This window comes from Solea solea, chromosome 1 (genome assembly GCF_958295425.1).
Source record: "Solea solea chromosome 1, fSolSol10.1, whole genome shotgun sequence".
Taxonomy (NCBI): domain Eukaryota; kingdom Metazoa; phylum Chordata; class Actinopteri; order Pleuronectiformes; family Soleidae; genus Solea; species Solea solea.
The window spans coordinates 9,366,738-9,389,545 of NC_081134.1; the positions used below are offsets into that span (position 1 = coordinate 9,366,738).

General features: G+C 40.3%; 1 protein-coding gene across 1 annotated transcript in view; it reads right to left on the reverse strand.

The window, feature by feature from the left end:
- Positions 1 to 22,808, reverse strand: part of clstn2a (calsyntenin 2a) — a 127,631-nt gene that overhangs the window by 46,727 nt on the left and 58,096 nt on the right. The window contains exon 2 of the mRNA XM_058642363.1: positions 15,981 to 16,103. Within this exon, the coding sequence (XP_058498346.1) occupies positions 15,981 to 16,103 (123 nt within the window). The remainder of the gene's footprint in view (positions 1 to 15,980; positions 16,104 to 22,808) is intronic.

A 22,808-nucleotide genomic window follows, 5' to 3' on the forward strand; every position in this document is an offset into this window, starting at 1 on the left:
GTTCCTCATTCATCCTTCTCCATTTTTACCTTTCCTTTATCCGGGCTTACTTTCTCACAATTAGTAGAGTCAAAGATATCCTCAGAGGTGAGGCGTTAAATTAAAACCTGTGGAAGAATTTTGGATGGGAATTGCGAGCTTAATTGAGTTCAGAAGCTGCAATGCTGAAAAAGTCACAGCTTCAGATTCAGCACAATTTCTAATGAGCACAATATGTTTCTTTATTTGTTCCCCTTTCTGCAACAATGTGTGTCCTATAGAACCACTCCCTTGTATGTCATGAATTCATTTGCATCTATCCTTGTCTTCTGGTGCATGTTGGTTTGTAGTTTACTGGAAGTAAACCACTCAAAGGGCATTTGATTTATATTCATGCTTAGCTGATAAGGCAGCAAGAAATATCTTAAAATATTCCTTTTTAGACAGATTTTTACCACATGAAACATCACATCATATTCTGATCTAATGGCAGGCCAGAAATGTAGTAGAAGATCAGCTGTGAGTGACTTTAATCATACTACTTTAGTGGCGCAGTGACACTATGCCAGCTTTTTTAAAATACCTAGCAGACATCTTCTTCTTCATACAATACATCTGGATTGTGAGTAACTTTCCAAAGTAATTTCCTGCTACAGTGTTCTGTCAGGGAAGGAAATTGAGTCATTTCCAGCGAGTGGAGAGGCAGAAGAATGGCTATAAGTATATGTTAGCCAGGAACTCTGACTTAGTTCTGCTCAGACTGATGGCCCTCGCTGCTCTCATCCATTACTCTGTCACACATTTGAAATTGCCTTTCAAATGTTCCAGCACTTTTGGAGAAGTGAGCACTACTCCTTTGTGTCAGGGCAGCTGAGAGAAGACACAGTGACAGGTGAGGATGCACAATGATCTTATTTCCTTTGCACAGCTGTCAGATCCTGCCGGGCCACTTCAGGGGTGATCTGGCCCTGCAGCGTGTGATTGGAGTGCCAAAATGTGAGCAACACGGACTGAGCGAAAATATTAGGAAGGGCTGTGAACAAAAAGAAACCTGGACATGAGGCAAGGTCTCCGTACTCACTCTTGTTTGACTAAATGTAAGAAACAACACTGGAATCACTTGTGCAAGTAGATTCTGAGTGATGGATAGAACTTAAAATGTATGATATTCATTGTGCAACTTTTTGAAATAGGCTGTGTTTCAGTAAACATGCGGCACATGCTGTAAACATTCATAGCCTTCAAACTGTGCCAAGTGTCCTCCTCGAGTTGTCCCTGCGTGTGGACCTGTTGACATGGCAGCTCAATACTCGGTGCAGCCCGTGGTCAAGTGGAAAGGGAACTTGGCTTGCAACCGGAGAATTGCAGGTCAAAGAGCTGAAGTAGCCCTGAGCCAGGTACCCAAGCCCCATTGCTCCCTGGGTGCTGCTCAGTGGCTGCTCATCTCCTACTAGAAGATGAGCGAAATTCCGTAGTACAAAAAGTCTAAAGTACTAATGAAGGAGCTTGTTTTTTGACAATCAGAATTAGTATTTCACATAAAAGGAGGGTATAATTTCCATTTCTCTGCACATATATATATGTATATATATAATAAGACACAGAAACAAATCTCAGACAACAAAACTGAAAGGAATAAGTTAAGCATTGTGTTACACAACTGTGGAGAAGGATTAAATAAGAATTGTGTAGGAGCAACGGAATCCCTGTACTGCACAAAGCAGGCTACAAATAAAATATCATCTATCACACACAGCCATGCCGGCCATCAGTCCTTCACTAAATTACAGTCCTCTGCGTGAGACATAAAATAGGGTAATGGGCTGAGAACTAACCAATTACAATCATTACACTGCCATAATTGACCCTAGAGACCCATGTCCAGTGGTACACAGTCTGCCTTAAGGTTATGTGTGTGTGTGTGTGTGTTTGTGTTTGATGCACTTAATTAGGAGTAGATTGGACCATGAGGATGAAATCTAATTTATTTAACAGCAGCAATCCAACAGCTGACTGGTAGTAAACAGGGAGGTGAAATGCTGAGGTGCGTATAACAGAGACTAGAAAAACACAAATAAGTGAGAGTGAAATAAAAAGAGGAGAGAGGAAGGAAAAACAGATACGGTGTGGGATATCACAGTGCATATTAAATCCACAGGGGAGGAAAAACAAAACGAAGAAAAAGCTAATGGGTAATTGTGTCTTAAGGAAAATTGTGCATTGAATATCAAGTGATTAGAGTTTCAGGATGGTTGTCACCATGACGTTGCTGGACATCCAATAAAGACTTGAGGAGGTTTGACTTCAGGGGATTATTGGCAAATGATTATAATCTGTGACACATGTGTCGATTGTAATTGTAAATGTAGAGATGTTGGACAGATCATGTTAAATGTTCATAGCCTTTGTGCTAAGCTAAGCTAAACCAACCGCACACAAATACACAGTAGCTCAGACATGATCAATCGATCATCGCATCTAACCCTTGGCAAGAAAACAGGATATTTTCCAAATGTCAAAGCACTGTCAGGTTTATTCATCGCTAGCAACTATGCCGTACACTAAAGCCTAGTTTTGACGGATAAGTATATCTAGTTTATGTATTTGTAGAACTTTTTGAGTCTTGAGCATTGCTGCTCTTTTCTGAGACATTCACATGAACATCATGCAGATGGTCGGTGGCATTTTAACTGCAAGTCGACAACAACAATAAGAGAATTAATCATTGTTTTTCTTTTTCATACTCACTGGTTCTTATTTGACCTCCCGCTGTCACTTCTGCTAAAACAGATGTTGATCTCAATGTACCCCAGGCTCAAGCATCATTGAATAAAATTTCACTTTGATGGGAAACAGCAAGACATCCCTCAGATTTGTTTGTTATCTGGTCTGGGAACCAATGCCTAAAGCCCATATTAAACAGCCTGAACATGATATATATGTATTTTATACGGTAAAGGAAAATAAATCATGTTATTAACACCTAAGCCAGAAAATGTCCTGTGAGTAAGTGCTTCTGGCCAGAATAACTTTCCCTATCTGGCAGTTATTTACAATTTACTGCATGTTAAAATAGTGCATTAGCAATTTATAATAAAGAAAAACGTTTTATTTAAAAAAAAAAAAAAAAAAATGTAGTTTTGCATGAACATCAGATTTTGTGTGTTAAATTTGAAATTTGAACAGTATAAAACATATTTAAAATAAGAATGTGTCTTTCAGATTTATGTGTTTGAAGTGTTGCGTGAGTATATCATATGTACTGCATGTACACTGGACAGATATCCTTATGTTAACATTAATGAACCAACCATTGAGATTCTGTAAAGTCATCTTATGAGCAATTTACGACTGAGGACAGTGGCCCATGTGTTTTGTTATTCCATCTTTTCCCATCCTTCTTCTTCCTGTGCCCCTGTACAGTAATAATGACTTGATGAGTCGCCGCACAATAAAACATAACTATGGGTTACTCACATGCTTGCACAGATGATCTTTGTTTGTTTTAAACGACTGTCTGGTAATTACACGCGCGAGTGTTAACAGTCGTGACAGTTGTGACAAGTCAAGGGGAAACATGCTGCACTTATTGAAGCATATTCAATGTTTGATTGTAAAACTATGATACCCAAGGAGTCTTAGGGGGGTGCAAACGGTGCAACTAATGCGGCATGATTTGTGGAGACGACCGACTACTTACATCAATAGAAGACAATAGCGCCAAGCTCGTGATTAAGTCAATCAACAAATCACAGAGGCTTAATCAGTTTCTGTGGGTTTTCTGCAGGGTTTTCCTCCCACAGTCCAAAAACATACAATATGGGGATAAGTTAAAATTTGACACTCTACATTGACCGTAGGTGTGAGAGTGAATGTTTGTTTGTCTCTATGTGTCCTTGTGATGGACTGGCGATCTGTCCGCGGTGTACGCCGCCTATCGGCCTATGTCAGCTGAGATGGAAAATGGATGGATGGAGATAAACAGTCGAACTGAGACATGTTTTCCAGCCAGAAGCGTAACAACCGGTCCCAGTGCACACTGGTTACTATAAACAAAGCACAGCACACACTGGTTTCTATGACTTCACAGGACATTGCATTGACTTACAATCACTTCCTGGAGACTTACTCTAACCTTAACCATAATTACTACTGGCCTAATCCTAACCTTAACCTAACCCTGACCTCAGCCTAACCTTAAAACATGTCTTCACCTTAAAATGTAGTCATTTACATTACATAATGTCACTCTGTAAACAGATGTAGGTCCCCACAACATAAGGAATACCAGGTACACACACTGTACACATACACACAGTATACAGTATATATTAAACTATGGATTTTACTTTGGCTATTGTATTAGAAAAGGAGAGAGGACAAAAGGGAAAGCGATAAGAACAGCACTCAGGGAAAGTGCTGTGGAGCTAATCTCCGCCTATGCAGGAGTTAATCTGAGCTGGATGTGAAACATAAGCGTTAAAATTTATTTCATTTTCAACCACTCTTGCCATTTCCCTCTGATCTCTGGCATCAACAGTTCTCTGAAGTTTCACCCAGAGGAATCTCATGCGCTGGATATTTTCTTCTTTTTCTGACCATTCTCTGTGAGCCCTAGAGATGTGAGAATCCCAGTACATCAGCAGTTTCTGAGATACTCAGACCAGCCCCTGTGGCACCAACAACCAAGACATGTTCAAAGTCACTTAAATCACCCGTTCTGATGCTGGGTTTGAACTTGAGCAGGTTTCTTGACCATATCTACATCCCCACATGCATCGAGTTGCTGCCACATCACTGGCTGATTAGACATTTGAGTTAACAAGTCGATGAACAGATGAACATAGTAATGTGTCCAGTGAGCGTATATTTTTTTTTTTTACATCATTTCAATTGAGGTCTTGGAAAAGTAGCCATCATCAATAAGATTCATTAGGAGAGGAAGTGGAAAGGGTGCAGGTGTGATTACAAAATGATTCACGATACAGAGAAATGGGCCTGAGTTTGCAGGGTAGAAGGATCATAGATGATAGAAGGACCAACTCTGATGTCACAGACGGGTCCAAAAGCCAGATTATCCTATTTCATGCTCACATGAACAAGGCAAATGTAGCGGAGAGGACATGCAAATTGCTGTCTAATTGGCCTGTCAGGATACTGAAACCCTGTCACACCACTGTCAGAGAGATAGATAGAGAGAGAGTGTGTGTGTGTGTAAGAGAGAGAGAGAGAGAGAGAGAGTGCAGAGGAAAACAGAATTACAAGATTAGTTTCAGTTGCCATTCTCTGCACATTTAGTCATTTCACTTCACGTCAGGAGAACCAAGGGTCAGTGTTCTGTCCATAAAGAGCAACTTCTTTCAGCAACTGTTTTTATTAAAAAAAAAAAGCAGCCGCTTTCAACAGTTTTCTACATTCCACCTTGTGTCTGTCTCCTACAACCAAAAATGCAGAAGAGGTGATGAGAAACTACTCACAAAAGGTCGGATGTGACAGTTTGACCCACTGTGAACCTACTGTGCTCTTTTTTTTTACCTATTTTTCCATGTTAATACTAAGGCTTACAAAGCTCAAAGGAGCCTTATTCGCCTTACTTGTGATTATTTATAGATTTATTCTCTTTGAGTTTGGTTGTTAAGCGTTTAGAGTGTGGTAGATAGAAGCAGCGTCCAATCACAGTGAAAATAAAATAATAATAAAAATAGCTGTTTTACACAAACATTCATCATTTTAAAAAAATAGAACACAGTGTTTGATATTTAAAATATCAAGGAAGAATATCGGTAGACTTCTGGCTAAGTCCCCCTTGTTCCCCATTGTTTTAAAGATGTGGAGCCTAACTTTAAAATATGAACAAATGCCCACAAGTTTCAAACTACTGTCAAATGGGTTCTCACAATGCTTAAGGCCATCAGCACCACAGGACTCTGTGTTTCTCAGCACAGCAGTGTTTTTGTTTTCATGTCCTTTCCTGCGTTGCACACATAGTGACGCATCACATCACGACTGATGGAGACGAGGCAGAGGGTAAACAGCGACATAGCACTAAATGCCCAGAAGGGGCCACGGAAGGTTTAAGATATGCATTTTACTTTTGCAAAATTAACATGCGCACTCAGTAGGGGTGCACATTTGTATTTTAATCTCAACCAAAATGTCGGCTTCTCACAAACGTGATACTCCGATATTAAAAATGTGTGCTCCACCAATAAAAAAACAAAGCAAATCAACAGCTCCTACTGCTGTTCCTGCACCACACAGCTCCACGTATTGTGGATGAAGTCTGGACAAGTAACACTACGTTAAATACATATTATAGCTCAGTGAAGGACGAGAAAAGAATCCAATGTCTTACACTGAAGATAGCACTACATCTCCTCTCTTTCTTTCTTGTGCAAGTGTGAGTGAGAGGGAGAAGAGCGAAAAGCAGGTCATGTAGAGACCACAGTGTTTTGGTAATTACTCAGAAGTCCACGGGGGGCGATCGCACTGGATAACTTCAAATTTAAAAAAAAAAATGGCAGTAGCTATCTTCAGTGATGTATCCTGGGGTCAACAGGTGTTTCGGCTCTGTTGGAACATTGCACACCTTCTCACAGGCGACCCAGTGGGAGATGATCAGTCCCCAGCAGTTGACCACTGGGCCTCCCTCTTCAGCCAGACTCTGCAGCATCACCAGGTCAGAACTCTGCAGAGACCGGCCTGAAAAGCCCCGACATCCCACCTCAATCGGCTCACAGTGGGGGTTCCAGCCCGGTACTTTGAGCCTCCTCCATGTGCTCTTCCCGGGATACAGTGAGTTCCACTTCATATAAAAGCTGGTTAGACAAAAAGGCTTACCAAAAAGGTCGACAAAAGGCAGTATCCTATTTTTCTTGGTTTTTTTAAATCCCATTACAGCTTTTACAACATAGTTACCTTGTTGCAAGCTCACAAAGCAATTCCGTCTCATAAGAGGCAAAATCCATGACCTTTACGCATTGATGAATCATTATGTATGACTGTGGTTGTCCCATACTGGGTGTCAAGTTCATATAAAAACACAGACAGAGATAAGAGGATAAAAGTAAATATCTGGGTGAAATTTATACTAACAAACAATAAAATGCAAAAAGAAAAACAATTAAGAGGGTGATGTGCAAGCTGCCGGCCTGGTGCAGAGCTGGGTTATAAAAATTTGCAGCACCGGAGAGAAACAGTGTGGTATGTACACGAAATGCCGCTTTTTCTCCGTCTGATACACTAGCTACCACAGACGTTACATAAAAAGCAATTGAGTAATTGAAAGTCCTCGCAGTGTCTGTGCGAGTGTCATCGCAGAGTGACACATCCCATACAGAATAGAAAAAGAGGGTAATAGGGTAATAAGGGAAGGGACTGGGTCCTCAAAGAAATCAATCAGAGGCTAAGGGGGTTGTTGATGCCGTGAGCAACTTGACAATGATGACAGATCTCCAGTGGAGCATTATTGGACACGTAATTACTCAGACCATCTTATGGGGGCTCTAATTAGCTTTCCTCAACAGTGGGAAGACACTGCATTTCTTCGCTGTGTCAGCACTGTTGCCTCACGACAAGAAGATCGCAGGTTTGAAACCTAGTCTCTTCCAGTTTGCATGTTCTCTCTCTGGTTGCTCTGGTTTCCCTCCTTGCGTCGAGCATTATATATAAAGAATTCATAGGTTACCACGTCGCTGACACCATGACTCTTATGTGGAGGATAAAGCAGTAAAAGATGCATGGATGGATACTGGAAAGCAGAGGAATAGAGCTTTGCACCCATATACTTTACTGTCATTAAGGACTTCCGTGGAATGACCGTCTAATCACACTCAAGATTCACCTAAACGGTTGAATAACTGCCAGATATTCGAAGAGAACGTTATCTTGTTGCTGTTGTTGACAATTCCGCAGCCATAAAATCTAAATAAATCCAGGCAGCCTGATTATCATAATGGTCATAAGAGGGTTAAAGGCTGAATGAATCACAAAACCAAATGCTTTATTTACTGGAGAGCCTGAAATTGATGAAAATCACAGAAATCAATGACAGAAAGCAACTCTGCTTGAATCTTTACTTTGACATTTGATTGTAAGAAAATGTAATAATTTAATAAAATGTACATTTTGATGATTAAATATCCATCATTCTCTGCAGGCATTTCATTAAAATGTCTATTTATTTGTGAACATCGGGCTCTGCAGGGAAAGCGGCACACTGGGAGCAAACACGCAGGTCAGGCAAAAGGTCACATGTGAGCAGGATCAATAAAGTGTGACAAACATGATATGGTGCGGGGAGAAAATACAGAGCGGTCTGTGAAGGCATAGCATGGAACCTGATGTCTGCAGGCAAGAACGAGAATATCAGTACACACACACACTGAGGACCAGTCCCCTGCTTTGGACAAAACAAATGAATGAGGTACAAAATCAGGAGAAAGGCTTGCATAGACAAAATTGCACTACATCCCCCTAACCACTAACCACAGTGAGCTCATGTGCCTGATCTCTGTACAAGTTATTTCAATGCACATTATTCTTTTTATTGAGTTCACAGCCTTGAAGAAAGTATAACACCAAGAAACACAGCACCAGAGTCAAATGAAAGAGTAGGAGATAGTATTATACTATAATGTAGTATTACTCCAGACTCATGCATCCATGATGGCATCCATGATGGCATTAATAGCACATCCAACAGACGAAAACAAAAACTATCATTTATCAAGTGTTGTTTGGAGTCCAAATTATATGTTTCCTTAAGCCTTTTATGATGATTGCTGCTTGGTCAAAAGCAGCAATCATCATCCCTTCAAAAAGTCCCATCCCTTCAACTCTTTGTGTACCTGCCACTTCCATAGCATTCATCTGTCTAAACGACAAAAGAAAAACTGCAGGGTAAGCATTGACTAACACAGCTTCAACCTAATATTGATAACTCGGGTAAATATTGTATTTAGGGTTAAAAAGAAGATAAATGACATGTTCCTGTGATTCTGATGCTGGAATGTTTATGACGCTTGCAGCAGAGAGAAATGGGGGTTTTGTAGGTGTCAGTCTTCCTTGCACACAGCACACAAAAACGTGGATGCTCTCCGTCTGTTTCATGTTGCAGACTTGCCTCAGTTTTGACCTCTCAATTAAGCACTCACTGCAGAAACTTTAGCAGCATCACAAAGACAAAAGAAGAGAGGGAGAGAGAGAAAGAGAGAGATGGGGAAAATAGGCAGGCAAGCAAAGTGAACCGCCCGCCTAATCGAGTTCCTCTTCTCGTGGGGGCAAATGGTCCGACACCTGCGTGTTTTGATCTGATTGTCCCTTTAATACCCTAGATTATCCTTTGATGATGCATCACATTGTCTCTTTCTACTTACTTACCGCCTCTCTTTCAGACATAATGCACAGATACCCGTTCCACATATCCCATATTTTCTGAATCTGCCTTTGTTTCTGTCTCTCGTCTCTTCCGCTCTCCTGATGTCGTTTCTCTCGCCTTATCACCTTTGAAGTGCGTCACACGGCTTGTGCTTTGTTGGATGCCACAGTTTAATTAGCACCTCTGCTTTTGTCACTTTGGTGCAGTTTCACTCTCAAGTAATAGAAGTACAGGTTTTTGGCAAAGTGAATCACACTTCAGGTATTTTTGAAATGATTCGCGACTGCACAGCCAAAAAAACAACAGCCTATAGCCCGTGGTAAAACAATCATGTCATTACTTTCTCATTTTATTTCTCTCCCATTTTACTTTCTCCATTTAATATCCGGTCATCCTTTTTTTTTTTCATTGTTTCACTGCTCTTTGGCTAAAACCCATCAAAACATACTATATTGTCACGGTGACAGTGTATCTGTACAAAGGAAAAATACAATAGAACTTTAAGTGAAAGCCGCTCTATGCAGACAGCAGTTTTAATGAGTAGAGAAAGCGCTTTTAAAAAAAAAAAACTTTTCGTTCCTTTGATGCAACAACAAGCAAACTGGTGTGACAGAACTGCAAGATATCACCGCTGACAAATTATTCAGCTGTCAGGTAAGTCGTGTATCAAAATCAGGTAAGTCAAAAAACAACAGAGCATATGCTCTCGCTTGAAATAGCCTGCAAGTCCCCTACAACAAGCATTAAATGGATTATGACCAAAATCTATAGGACAGGATAAATGACACTGACTAAATTGCAATTCTACTCTACGTTCTGTAAGTTATGGTGGAGTGACACAGACCTTCCACAAAAAAAAACATTTACCATTTGAAATATTATAACATTGGGACTGAAATATTATACACCGGCAAAGTTTGACTAAGGTTTGACAATGATTTATTACACTGAGTTAGCAGCTAGACAGCACTGATGACAGTCGTAGATGGAGCGAAAATGCTTCTACCACACTACAGATGTGTGCACTGGAGACTCGTGTAGAGTTTAGCTTAAATCATACCGAGATGAGACTCATTTTAATGCCAGGTGCGCAGGAAGCTGTGCTTACATCACAAAGACAACTCTTTTGTGCCAGTCAGATTAGTTCCCATTTGTCGTACAGTCACTCTTGAGTCACTCGTGACAATAAGCATGTCAATATAGAGTCGGCTGTTCATCAGATGATCTCATCGGGCCAACAACGTAGCAACACATCACCAGTGTTAACCTTTATCCTTTCTGCTGTCTTTTCAAACAACGAGTTCTATTTCTGCCTCAGCTTCTTCTTGCTGTTGTTATGTGCGTGCACGTCACGTCCCCATCACTGCCCAGTCTTTACAGATTCATCATTCTACAACCTTTATCAGTCTAAGCAAGTCATCAACCACCTTCTACACCAGTGTCTGGGGATTTATCTTGCAGAGTCTAATGGCGCTTTCCCATTATACAGTTCTAGCATGACTCGGCTCGGCTGGGCTCGACTCTACTCTTAATGCTTTTCTATTAGTGATAGTGGTTAGTGGTGCTTTTTTTTAGCATCTGCTCTGGTGAGGTTCCAAGCGAGCTGATCCGATACTAAAATATGACGTGGACAGACAAGAAACAAACCAAACAATGCCGAAGTGTAGATCAGTTAAAAACACTTAAAAATCCTGAAAAACATGCGTTTATCTCCAACATTTGTCTAAAATCTCAATATTTAACAGAGGAGTCTGTTGTAAAACGACAGGTTTGTCCAGCTGTGCTATGACGACCTTGCCCACGTTGAGGAGGTACTATGAAGTCACGGAAAACAACGTACCTGACACCAAACCGCGTGGAGTCGAGCCGAGCCGAGTCATGCTAGAACTGTATAGTGGAGAAGTGTCAAAGACTCTATCAGGACATTATCATCGCATTATTATTTGCCATCTTTAAAAAACAATTATCTTCATTCAGTTGGCTCACTTCACTGAAATAGAGCCAACGTGATGGGTAGATAAAATTGGGTGAATAAAATTGTAATAATAATAATAATAATAATAACATCATAACATTGTGGGGATTTTACACACTCAAACTCAAACTTTTTTGTGTATTACTCGCATGACTGTGGTTGTGTATGAGTGCCGCCACTGCTCACCTACAGTAGGTCTAAAGCTAGAGCGATCAACAGAAACCAAACGACCAAACAACCAAACAACAACAGCTCATGTGATTAAAATTTTACAAACTTAGTGGGTAGACGAACTCTCTCACTCACTTTAAAAACTTTGACCAAAGCTGGCTGTTGATCTCAAATGCATACTTAAGAGTAAAGAATCAACTATTTTGGTAATTGATTAATTAATTTTTTTTTGTGATTAGTGATTTGAAATAGGAAAACAGACAAATAAGAACACATGTACAAGCTATTTGACAACATCATCATTTCAAGGTTCATGAAACATCAATCTACATTTTTCAACATTTTATGGACCAAACAAGTGATCAATGAATCTATGATGAATGAATATTATGCATCTCTCTCATTTTCATTGACAGTCTGTCTCTTTTTCTCTCTCTCTGCGATCACCGTTCTATTTCCTCCCAAATCTCCCAAGTACTTTTGTTCTTTTGCACATAGTGAATTCTGCAGAGGGAAACGATGCATCACAGTGCATTAAACTGGTGCTATGATGAATGGGGAGCATGCAAGCTTGTTGACTGTGGCCTTGAGATAAAGAACAGAAAAATGAAACTGCCTGCCTGCCTCGCAGCACCCTGAAGTCCACCGCCACCATCCCTCATGCTAATTTTGTTTGAGAATACGCGATCAGCGCATACTTCTCAATCCACACCTTTGCTCTGAAGGACTGGAAAGGTTGGGATCACACAATGCCATCATGGCACGCTGTAATAAGAATGAATCTTTGTGATGCCTGTCTCTGCATGCAATGTTGAGGTTAGGCCCATTACAGTATGTGTGTAGCTTACATCAAAGTCAAATGTGGTGCCACCGAAAAGAAAGAATGAACATGAAACAGGCGGGAAACTAGAAAAGAAGATACCGATAAAAAGAAAAAGAAGAAGTAAAAAATAGGGGGAATGTATAGTATGAGGCATCTGGAGAAAAGGCACTCGTGAGTGAAGGAGACTGGAGGAGAGAGGGAATAAAGGATGATGAGATGTGCACAAGCGAGGAGAAAACAGGGCGAGTACTTAACAATCCTCGCCCGCGTTCCCTCAATGCAATTAACGTAGAGCCATAAGGACATCCTACTTACGCCTTCTCCATGGTGAAACAAAACCACGACTGATGAGAGTGTCGGTAATGCATATGTGACTGCCTGGGTATTATGGCGCATGCAAGGCACAAAGAGTCGAGATAGCAACCACAAGAAAGGATGGGTGGATTGAGAAAGAAGGAATGTGGCAGTAGTCGGAGAGAAAGACACAAACTGGGGCACAGTGGAATGGGGGATTTGAGAGAACAGTTACAGAAGGTGTAAAAGAGCTGTAGAGCAGGTAAATAAAGGGAGATAAATGGCCATTTTTTTCCCACAGTCTCCTTGGTAGCTATTGTACGGGGATCCATTCATTAGACCACATTCAATGAAAACAGTCAATGAGAAATATCACCAGTCAGCCCCCAGAACACGGCTCTACTTTTTCTTCTCCGGCAATATTTCACTAGACTCGACCTTCTCAAGTCAACAAAAAAAATGTGTTGAATGTGGAGAAAAGCAATCAAAAGTAATTTCCTCTCTAGTCACCCTGCTCATTGTGGCGTTGTTAAGCCTTCACTGCGTCCCGGCTTTGGTTACTAGGGATAAGAAATGTTCTGTAAATGACTGTAAGTCATGGATTACAGAGAGACATTGGCAAAGATCTGTAAGAGGATCTTTTGTATGTCTGAATAATGACTGTTGCATAATATATTCAGTATTTTTCATGTTTTTAATCACTCTCTTCCTACATCCTCTACAGGATCATTCAATCTATGCTGCATTTGCATATAGTACACTGGTGTGCAGTCAGGTTATTGTCAACAATGAGATTATTATTTTTGACACTTGCATTTGGTGCTTTTCCACAGCCTAATAAAAATACTCAGTATCCGTCTTCTGACCACACGGAGACTCTGCCTTCACTCGTCATCAACAGATCGTCTGTTAGCACATTTGCAGTCAGTTCCCATATAGTTACATATTTACACAAAAAGGCACATGTGTGCGCTGCCTTCAAACGTTGTACGGTTATGTCGCCTCTCTAAGCTCACAGTGATTTATGATGACAATTTTTTTAAGCTTTCCTTTGAGGGGAAAAATACACATTTTTAAGTGGCCAGATTTATGCAGCTGTCAACAACGGAAGGGACAAGACGTCATCTTCAAATACTAAGCTCTAATATACACCGTATCAGTGATGTCAGTGTCATGTTTCCAATAATCTGCCAGTGTTGTTGATTGTCATAGTTTGTATTGTTTGACTATAGTGATCATAGTTCTGAAATACTCTGCCTGCTTATGTGACTTTGTGTACTTGTTGCTGACGCGTGGATGAGATAAGTGACGTTGACACAACACTTGGACAGGTTGCCAATAAAAGCTCCATCTGATTTTCTCTGTTAATCAAACAAAGCTCTGGTGTGTTGTTAGTGGCATTTGCATGTTGATTTTTAAAGGATTCTATACATTGTCCACTCGCCTGCCCAACCACCGGTGTGTCCCAGGTCTCTCGGCACATGAGTGATAGTGTGTGCCATAATATTCAGGTTACACTTTATAGCTTGTATACAGCACAGAGTTTTTAGACAAAAGGTAAAAAAAAAAAGAAAAAAGAATGAATCCACACTGTTTCACACTCTTTAAGGTCAATTCTATTTACCCATTATTTATAGACCAGCTCATACATTAATTTGAAACACACAAAAGTATCAGCAGAAAAACACACACACACACACACAAAAAATGAAAACAGTGGACGAAAAAAAAAAAGAAATCGCTGAGCATCACTTCTTCATGGCTGTCAGCGCTGGGATTAATAGGAGCCATTTCACCGTAATGAGCTGTTAAGCGTTCGCTGCTAAAAAGCCTCTTTGTTTGCCTTTGACTCTCAGAATACTTTGTCTGATTATAACAGCTCCCTCCGTGTGTCTCGTTGCTGTCACTGTCACTGTGACAGTGTGTGTTTGCAACAGCTGCCTGATTTCAGCTCTTGTTAGACAACATAATCCACTCCGGAAACTATAACGTGTAGATGAGGTTGATTATGGTGCCTTACTGCTATCATTACATGTGGATTTTTTTGATTATCAGGTGAGATGACCAATGATGGAACCTCTGGAGTCAGTGATGAGCCAAGATGAAAGACTTGATTGTAGACAGCTCAGATTCGAGGGGAGCTGAGACAACAGTGAGGCATCGTCGCAGATTCTGGCGAGCAGCGTGACACATATAGTTAGTAAGACTTTAGATAGTGTATCCGGTCCAGATGCCTGGCGCCTTGGCAACTATAGCGAGGGAACCTTGAAAGGCGCCTAGTCTGTGTCTTATCCGAAGTTATGGCTGATGTGAGTAATTAAACTTAAAGTTGGCTGAAGATTTGAATTTTCTCTCACAGTCCCAGCCCCAGTTTTTTCCGTGGAGTATGAGAGGAACCCACTGGGCTGTGGAAACCTTTTCTCACAGTGGGCTCTAAGGCAGTGGATGCAGAGCAACTATACATCCGCTGTGATATCCAGCAAAAGGGTACATTCCCTTGAGTCAAGCCCTATTGTTTCCTCTGTATAACAATCCATACATGTGATATTAGGATTTTAAAGTAACTTTTGGTGTTTTTTTTATTTTTCATGCTGAATGCCGTGTCCTTCCTCTGAACACAACTGTATAGCTTATACACTGTACAGCTTGTGTGCGCCGTAGGATGTCAAATTAAGACGTGGACTAGAAAATGAATGCGGGCATCACCGAGAGCTGACAGCCCTCGAGAAGAGATTATAGATTTTTTCCATTTTTGAGTGGAATCTTTTGGTCAGGTTAATGAAGCGTTTTAGCTAGTCTTATGAGGCAAAGAAAAAGGATGACGCATGGCTTCAATTAGCAGATGCCATGAATACACCCCCCCCCCCCGTCAGGAAGGGGAGGGAGAGCGATGCATCTCATCTAAAAAGTCTGAAACCTCCCAAGATCATGAAAATGTAAATGCATTATCACACACATCAATACTCCCGAACCAATCTTTTGTCTTTCATCCAACTGAAAGTTCCCACTGTTGTGACTTCAAACAACTTTAGACCAATAGTATATAATTTAATATAATATAATATAATATATAAAAGATGAATAGTTAAGTAAAAAAAATCCCAGCACTTTGCAGGGTCATTAGAAATAGAAAATAGACCAACCAAATAAAAAGTCAAAGGGATGACAGAGATTTGTAGATGACACAGAGAAGAAACTATTTACCATTTAGTTTTGTACTGCAAACGCTGATAAATGGAATTCAGTCTCCATGAAAAATCGTGAGTACAGAGAAAAGATGGATCGATGTGTGTGTGTGTGTGAGAGAGAGAGAATGAATGTGTGCAGTACTGTACTTGTAATAAATGTGTGTTTCCTACCAGCATAAGGAACTGGGGCATCCTTGTCCAGGGCTACCAGAGGGGGGTCCAGCAGCACCGTGTCCATGTTCTCTGTGATCACACCATGGTAAGACGTCTCTATCCACGGCTTGTGCTTGTTCACTGTGGTGGAGAAGGATAAAGGGGATCAATTCAATAAATGTTACAATCTTCCTTTGGACTAGAATAGATCTGAACAATTTGGGTAACATTTCTAAGTGTAATCTTTCTGACATACAGTAATCAGCGTCTGAAATTTGATTTGCAATGTCAGCCACGCTTCAGTTAAAATATTTACTGTGGCGTAGATTTAAAAAGAAGATGGAGCATTGCTAAATGACACTGTCATACTAGTGTAATTCCAAAATGAGAATTTAATGCAGTCAAAAGTTTCTGACGTGTATTAATCAAAAAAAAAAGAAAAAGAGAAAATTATTTGATTGCAGCCATTGCCATTTAGTCGAAGGAATAGTATAAACACGGATCTTGTGCTATAGTAATGTGGAAAAAAAAGAAGGTACACACAAATAAGATTTCCTGTCCAGGTTTTTATTGTGTTCCTTCAAAAACTGAACCTGTGTTCTCTGACAAAGCGGTAAAGAATGTCACAAATGTCTATTCTCTGTTGGTGACAACTTGAATTTGTCCTTACTAGTGGCTGCACAAGCAAATGTATTTGATGAGGAAATTTACAGGGTCTTACAATACTTTTGTGAGATGTTTTCGAGGTGTAATCTTAACCAAGACCTCCAGTCGTGCACAGAATCCACATCAAACCTTGGCGCTTCCGTCCTTCCCTTTATTAGCCTTCTATCTGCTCAGCTTACAGTAGAATTTGGCTTCTACAGACTGTCTGACTGACTGACAACATTCACACTTTTTAAAAACATTTGGGCAGTGCATGATGTGCTGTGCTCACTTGTGAACAACTCCTTAGTTCAAAATGTTTTAGTCACTTTCATTTATGTTATGAAAAATAAACGTTCCCTTTGAAAATCAAATCTTTCTTTCTTTCTTCCTCAGTGTTTCGGCTTGCACCAAATCAAAATCTCAACACTACAGACTGTATGAAGAGACACATTTTGTCTAATGCCAATTAGCAGATGACGTGTCCAGCTGGCAGTGATTTAAAATTCATCAAACTGCTGCTAAAACCCATTTGTGAAACCCGAATTTTTGTCCTACTGTTCTATTTTCTCTAAGCTTGCCACCATCAAAAGTTGCAAAAATGAGGTCAAAGAAAAGGAGGAAATGAGTGCGAGCCTTGTACAAAGGAAACAGAAACTTTAATCACTGTTAACTTAATTTTTTCAGATCAGTATTGGATTCATATGAAGCAACAAAACACAACATACTGATGAAATGAACACTGTGTCAGTCTATTTCTGATTCATCGCATTGCATCTCTAATTCCTCTGGGAATCAATAAATCTCCTCCTGATCTTTTTCATTCACATTTGTCTTCAGACCTACTCATCACTCTATGGGACTTTAGCCATGCGGAGACAGAGTGGGAAGAGAATTATTGGGAGCAAGGGAATCACAAGGGAGGACATTATTCATACAAGGAGCCTCATCTCGTGCTCACGCAGGAGATGGAAAGCTCTGCAGTGCACAGCATGACTCTGCTGCGCTGGATTGTGGGGAGCGGAGTGCCGTCTTCAAATTGTGTTTAGGTGTTTTACACCCAGCATATTTTAGCTTTAATGCTGGAAAATCAGTCCATAAAAGCACACCGGCACACATACCATAATACAGTGTGTTGTGGCTTCATCCGAATACCTGCAGCATCCCTTGGATTTAATTTCCACCCAGACATGAAATGAAATGAAACAATCTTACAAACCCTCTTCAAAATCAAGAGCATATTAGACCGAGGTGCTGAGGTGACTATAAAATGGACTATAAACATGAGCATTATTGAAATGATCCTTCATTTTTGTGTGTCTTGCACTTGCCACTGTAAATACATATTAATCCATGCTCGTATTTACGTTCCAGGTGTCTTCAGTAAGTCTAACAGCAGCCCAAAGCTCGTGCAGCTCACTCATGGATGGCAGGTTCAATTTCTGGCTCAAGGTCTTTACATTTATCCCAAGTAAATTGGGTGGTGGGTGAGGCAGCCAAGCTGTGACTTTTTAAAGGAAGTCTAATGTAAGAGTTGTTTGGTGGAAGGGGCACACATCCAAGCAAGGATATGGGCTATTGCCAAAATGGCTTTCATGACATGTAGTGCCGTGAAGCCATTAGCGGTGCTTTTAAGGTGTTCATCCTTGACATCCTTGTGCTGAGCTCCGGCAATGAAACCAAAATTGCAATCGCCGGAAAAATGAATGATTAAATAAATAAATAAATAAATAAAATCAGGGTGGAGCTGGTGCCTTGAAAAACACATCTCTGTTAGGGAATATACTGAGCAGCAGCTCTGTAGTTTGGCACAGCTAAAAGTCGATGTCACATTTTAGTATCGGCTCAGCTCGCTTGGAACCTCTCCAGACCAGGTACTAAAAAAAGCACCAGACCTGCATTGGGAGTGGGATCCTGCAAGACCCAACACAAATCTCGAGGGAGCAGGTGGTGTTAAGGTTGCTTCGGGCGGGTTAAATATAGAGATTGTTGGCAGAATGGAGAGTGCAACAAGGCTGGAGATCATGAATTTAAAGCAAATACCGGAAAATCCAATATCTGGAACGGTTTTAACATTATTAAAAACAAAGAAGGCAAAGAGCTGGACATGGTGTGTCGTAACAAGTGCTTGTATACAACAAGCACAACTCTGGCACTTCAGGGTTGAGAACACACACCTGCTCTGTGCTCCCCGGTCAAAGGAAGCTGGTTTTCAGAGACAAAAACAGCAGAGACTACAGAGCTGTACTTACTGTGCTGTAAAGACATTCAGCCTCCCCATTTTTGTTGCCGGCGATTGCTTTGCTAACATACCTCAGCATGTCGTTAACATCGCCACTTAACACGGCCAGTTTGATGTGAAAGACGTTCTGCCTCATCCAACAACTGTATCGAGGCATGCTGAAAGAAAAGCACAGGAGGTGCAGGCGTGCGTGGCGGCGGAGGAGATAAAACCCATAATTAATGGGAGTGGACACAAATATTGCGGGAGCGGTCAGGAGACACAGAGTCAGATTAAAAAAAGAAATAAATAATAATAATAATAACTGAAAACCTGTTATTACATATATATAACTACACCAGCAGGCTTTCACCAATCAAATCACGTCAAAATTTTTTGTCAAAGGGCTCTTTGGCAATCATGCTACATCGTCGGCCATGACAGACACTGCTCTGCTGACATTATATTCACCAAGGGTCAGGCCCAGTCTCCATCAAGCACTAAAGCGATGCCGCACATTCGAAGACCCTCGGAGTCCCGCCCTTGGCATAAGCAATGATAAACCAGCTGATTCCTTCTTTAATAGGGTTACATGTGTCACTGGCTGTAATATGCTCAGTGTCTCTCTGGCTATTTCCGGAGTATCTGCGACCATTACAGCATTAGACTCTACATTATGGAGGACTAATTCATTTAAAAGGAGAAATAGTATAAACATGGATCGAATGCAACAGAGGGGACATGATCTGATATTACAGTGATATGAAAAAAAGGGAATACATTTCCTGTAAATCACATTAGTGCATTTTAGTGTCAGCTCGTCCACACTGAAATAAAAAACAACATTCAGTGTGACAGAGGCTCATGAACGCATATTGTAGGGACACACGACACGCTAACGTTCTGACTGTATCTGGAGTATTGCTCGGCGTAAATCACGTTGTGTACTTCTTCGCATTGATTTGATTACAGCGATACGGCAATGAATACGCAGGCAGATTACACGAAGACAGTCGGGACTGTGCAATTTAAAGCCAAACACCAGGGACAAAAGTGGATCACCGAGAAGGATATACTGTACGTGGAAGAAATGGGGGGGGGGCTTATGAACAAGCAGCAGAGAAGAGAAGAGGCAGCTGTCGTGAAGGAAGGCAAGATAGGGCAATACAGTATGAGAGGGAAGCAATTACTAACATGTCCTTTATGGAGAATACCCTGCTGCCCATAGGACCTCACAAATCCTTCAATTTATTCTCCTATTGAAAATATTAAATTGAATTTCTTAGATACATTGCAAGATGACACACATATTCAAATAATAGCACCGATCCACGGAGGCTCCATCCCGCTCATGTACACAAAGGTCGAGCCAAGGTTTTTCTGAACTGTGCGGATGGACAAGCTTTTTTTTTCCCACAACCCGCACCAAACAAATTGGTCATTTTAATGTTATTGTTGTTGCCTTTCAAGCAAATTCTTGTGATTAAAAATCTATAAAAAGGTTGTTTTTTCATTATTATAAATTATTATTATTATTATTACAAATCCCTGGTCCAGTTATCGCTGACTTTAAAGTGCACTGCAAATATAAGTTTAGAAAGAAAGAAAGTGCAATATACTATTTTAGCTCCATGTTCATCACCTGTTGGTATAAATGCGTTTATACAATATGCCTTTCAGGCGCATTGGATTCTACAAATGCAGCCCACTGATAATTCCCTTATTGTGTTTCTTCCTCCATTTTCTAACTTGATTAACAGAGCAAAGTAACAGCACTTTCAGAATGCAATCAATCATTGTTAATTAACTGTACATTATTTATTTCACAGATGTTAGAAGAATGAGCGATAATTTAAACTGTTGTATTTTTTAATTATCTCAACAAAAATATGATATTTTAAAATTCAATATTCAAGCTTTGGAGAAAACAATAAAGTCCATATTCATCACAATAATTACATCACACAATTCAACAGTAACTTTATCGAGGGTTCCTTTGATAAGGACAGAAAACAATGACTTTTTCATGACAATTACTCGCTCACACTTACAGGGATTCGTTCCCGGGGGAGAGTGTTTATGATGCTGTTAGTTTAATAGTTTAAGTGGCCAGAGAATTAGAAGTGAAGGTTCAGAGTTTCAGTGGAGGTGTGTTTGAAGTTTGGACAAATTAATCCCATTATATTACACTCCAAAGGTTCACTGATGGCATAATAATAATAATAATAATAATAATAATTTATTCCTTACAGGAGTTAATTACGTGCACTGGTAGCACATCGTGAGCAAACAAGTTCAATCCAAACTAATTAGTGCGTGTGAAAGTGTTCCATAACTTTTTATGAGTCACTGTTGACGGAGAGGGACGTACGCTAAGTGACTGCAACAACTATATGGAGATGATAAATCACTACTAATAATTATCTTGTGTTTGTTTATGTAGGGAAACAATACACAATACTGCTCTATAGAAAAAGACAGACTATATGGACAGTAAATGGGCATGGAAAATTTTGGATTTCACTGTCCGTGCCTTATTTTTCCCTGACAGGGAGAGTTTGTGACTTGAGTTACAACATCATACAGCACTGTAGAGTGTCTCTTATGTTGCTTCCTGTATGCTGACAACACTTTCAGTCTTTGTTAACTCTGGATAACCTCATTAGCTTCCTTTCTAGCTGGTCTCTGTATCTCTGAGAGACAAGCAATGCTGGCAGGCAGGCAAATATGTTTTGTTTTTTGTTTTCAAGTGATAATACGCCTTCACAAACCTACCTGTGTTAGTATATTCAAGTATATTCAACTTAACGCACACTCTGGAGATTTAATGAGTTATTCTTTCCTGCAACTACAACATCAGCACTCTCCAGACTCCAACGCCCATAAGAGAGCAAGGACCAAATCATTCCATTAGACCCATAAGTACTATGAGCTTCAGGGCTTTGATTTTTTTTGAACTCCCAGTGCTTGAGTTTAAAATGCAGTTAGTAAGAACAGAGCAATTAGCCATATTGACTGTTGCACAAGTCCTGCACTTTAAGCAAAACTAGGTTGGAGCTGACCACTGGGTCATTTTCAGAACATAAATTCTTCCCACTCCCTCTTCTCCCTGGATCCTTCCTACCTGTACAGTTAGATTTATTTATTTATTTATTTATTTCTACTGCTGCTGTGAATTGTTGTTGTTTTCTCAACATCTCATTACAGGGGCCATAAAATCTCCACCAACCAGGATTCAGTCAGCTCCTGCCCAGTCATGAGGAGAGATTTTGATTTAATTTGTGTTTACCCACAATTCGGTAAAGATAATTCAGAGGTTGCTTTCTTCGCTGAATAACAGTATGTGAGGTATCTGAGACGGACAACTTCCTCATATTTCCTGTCTGGCGCCGACTGCACAAACACAAACAGAAGAAAAGTGATATTAACTGATATTGTTTTTTCTAGTAGATTCAAGTACAGTTTTATTTGGGTTACTTTAGTATGCAACAGTATGTTTGTTGAATAGATGGACCAAAGAAATGAAAAAGAAAGGAAGACTACCTACTGCTAAAAGAAGAGGGAAATAATTACAATCACACAGAGAGGGGAAAAAACTGAGAGGAAAGTACAGTAGGGTAGGAAGTTAATGAACTGTGATGGTATTGTATTTCCTCCTGAGCGTGAGATGAAACTCTGCAGGTGTCTAATTTGCATGAATCTGATGAGCTGGAGAATTCCATGGAGACATGGACAATGAGCAGCAGGAGTTCTTAAAGAGAACAAAAAAATAATCTATCTTCAAATCTGAAAAAAAGACCGATCCAAGATGTTCTCTGCGTTAATATATGATAAACAGTGGCGATTGCTCTAAGACAGCAAGGGAAGATCATAATATACCAAACATGGTCTAGAATGTGATTAGAACCAGTCACCGGGTCGTTCAGAATCAGCGGTTTATCACGCTCCTGACGGTTTTATTCTGCATGATGATTGGAGGG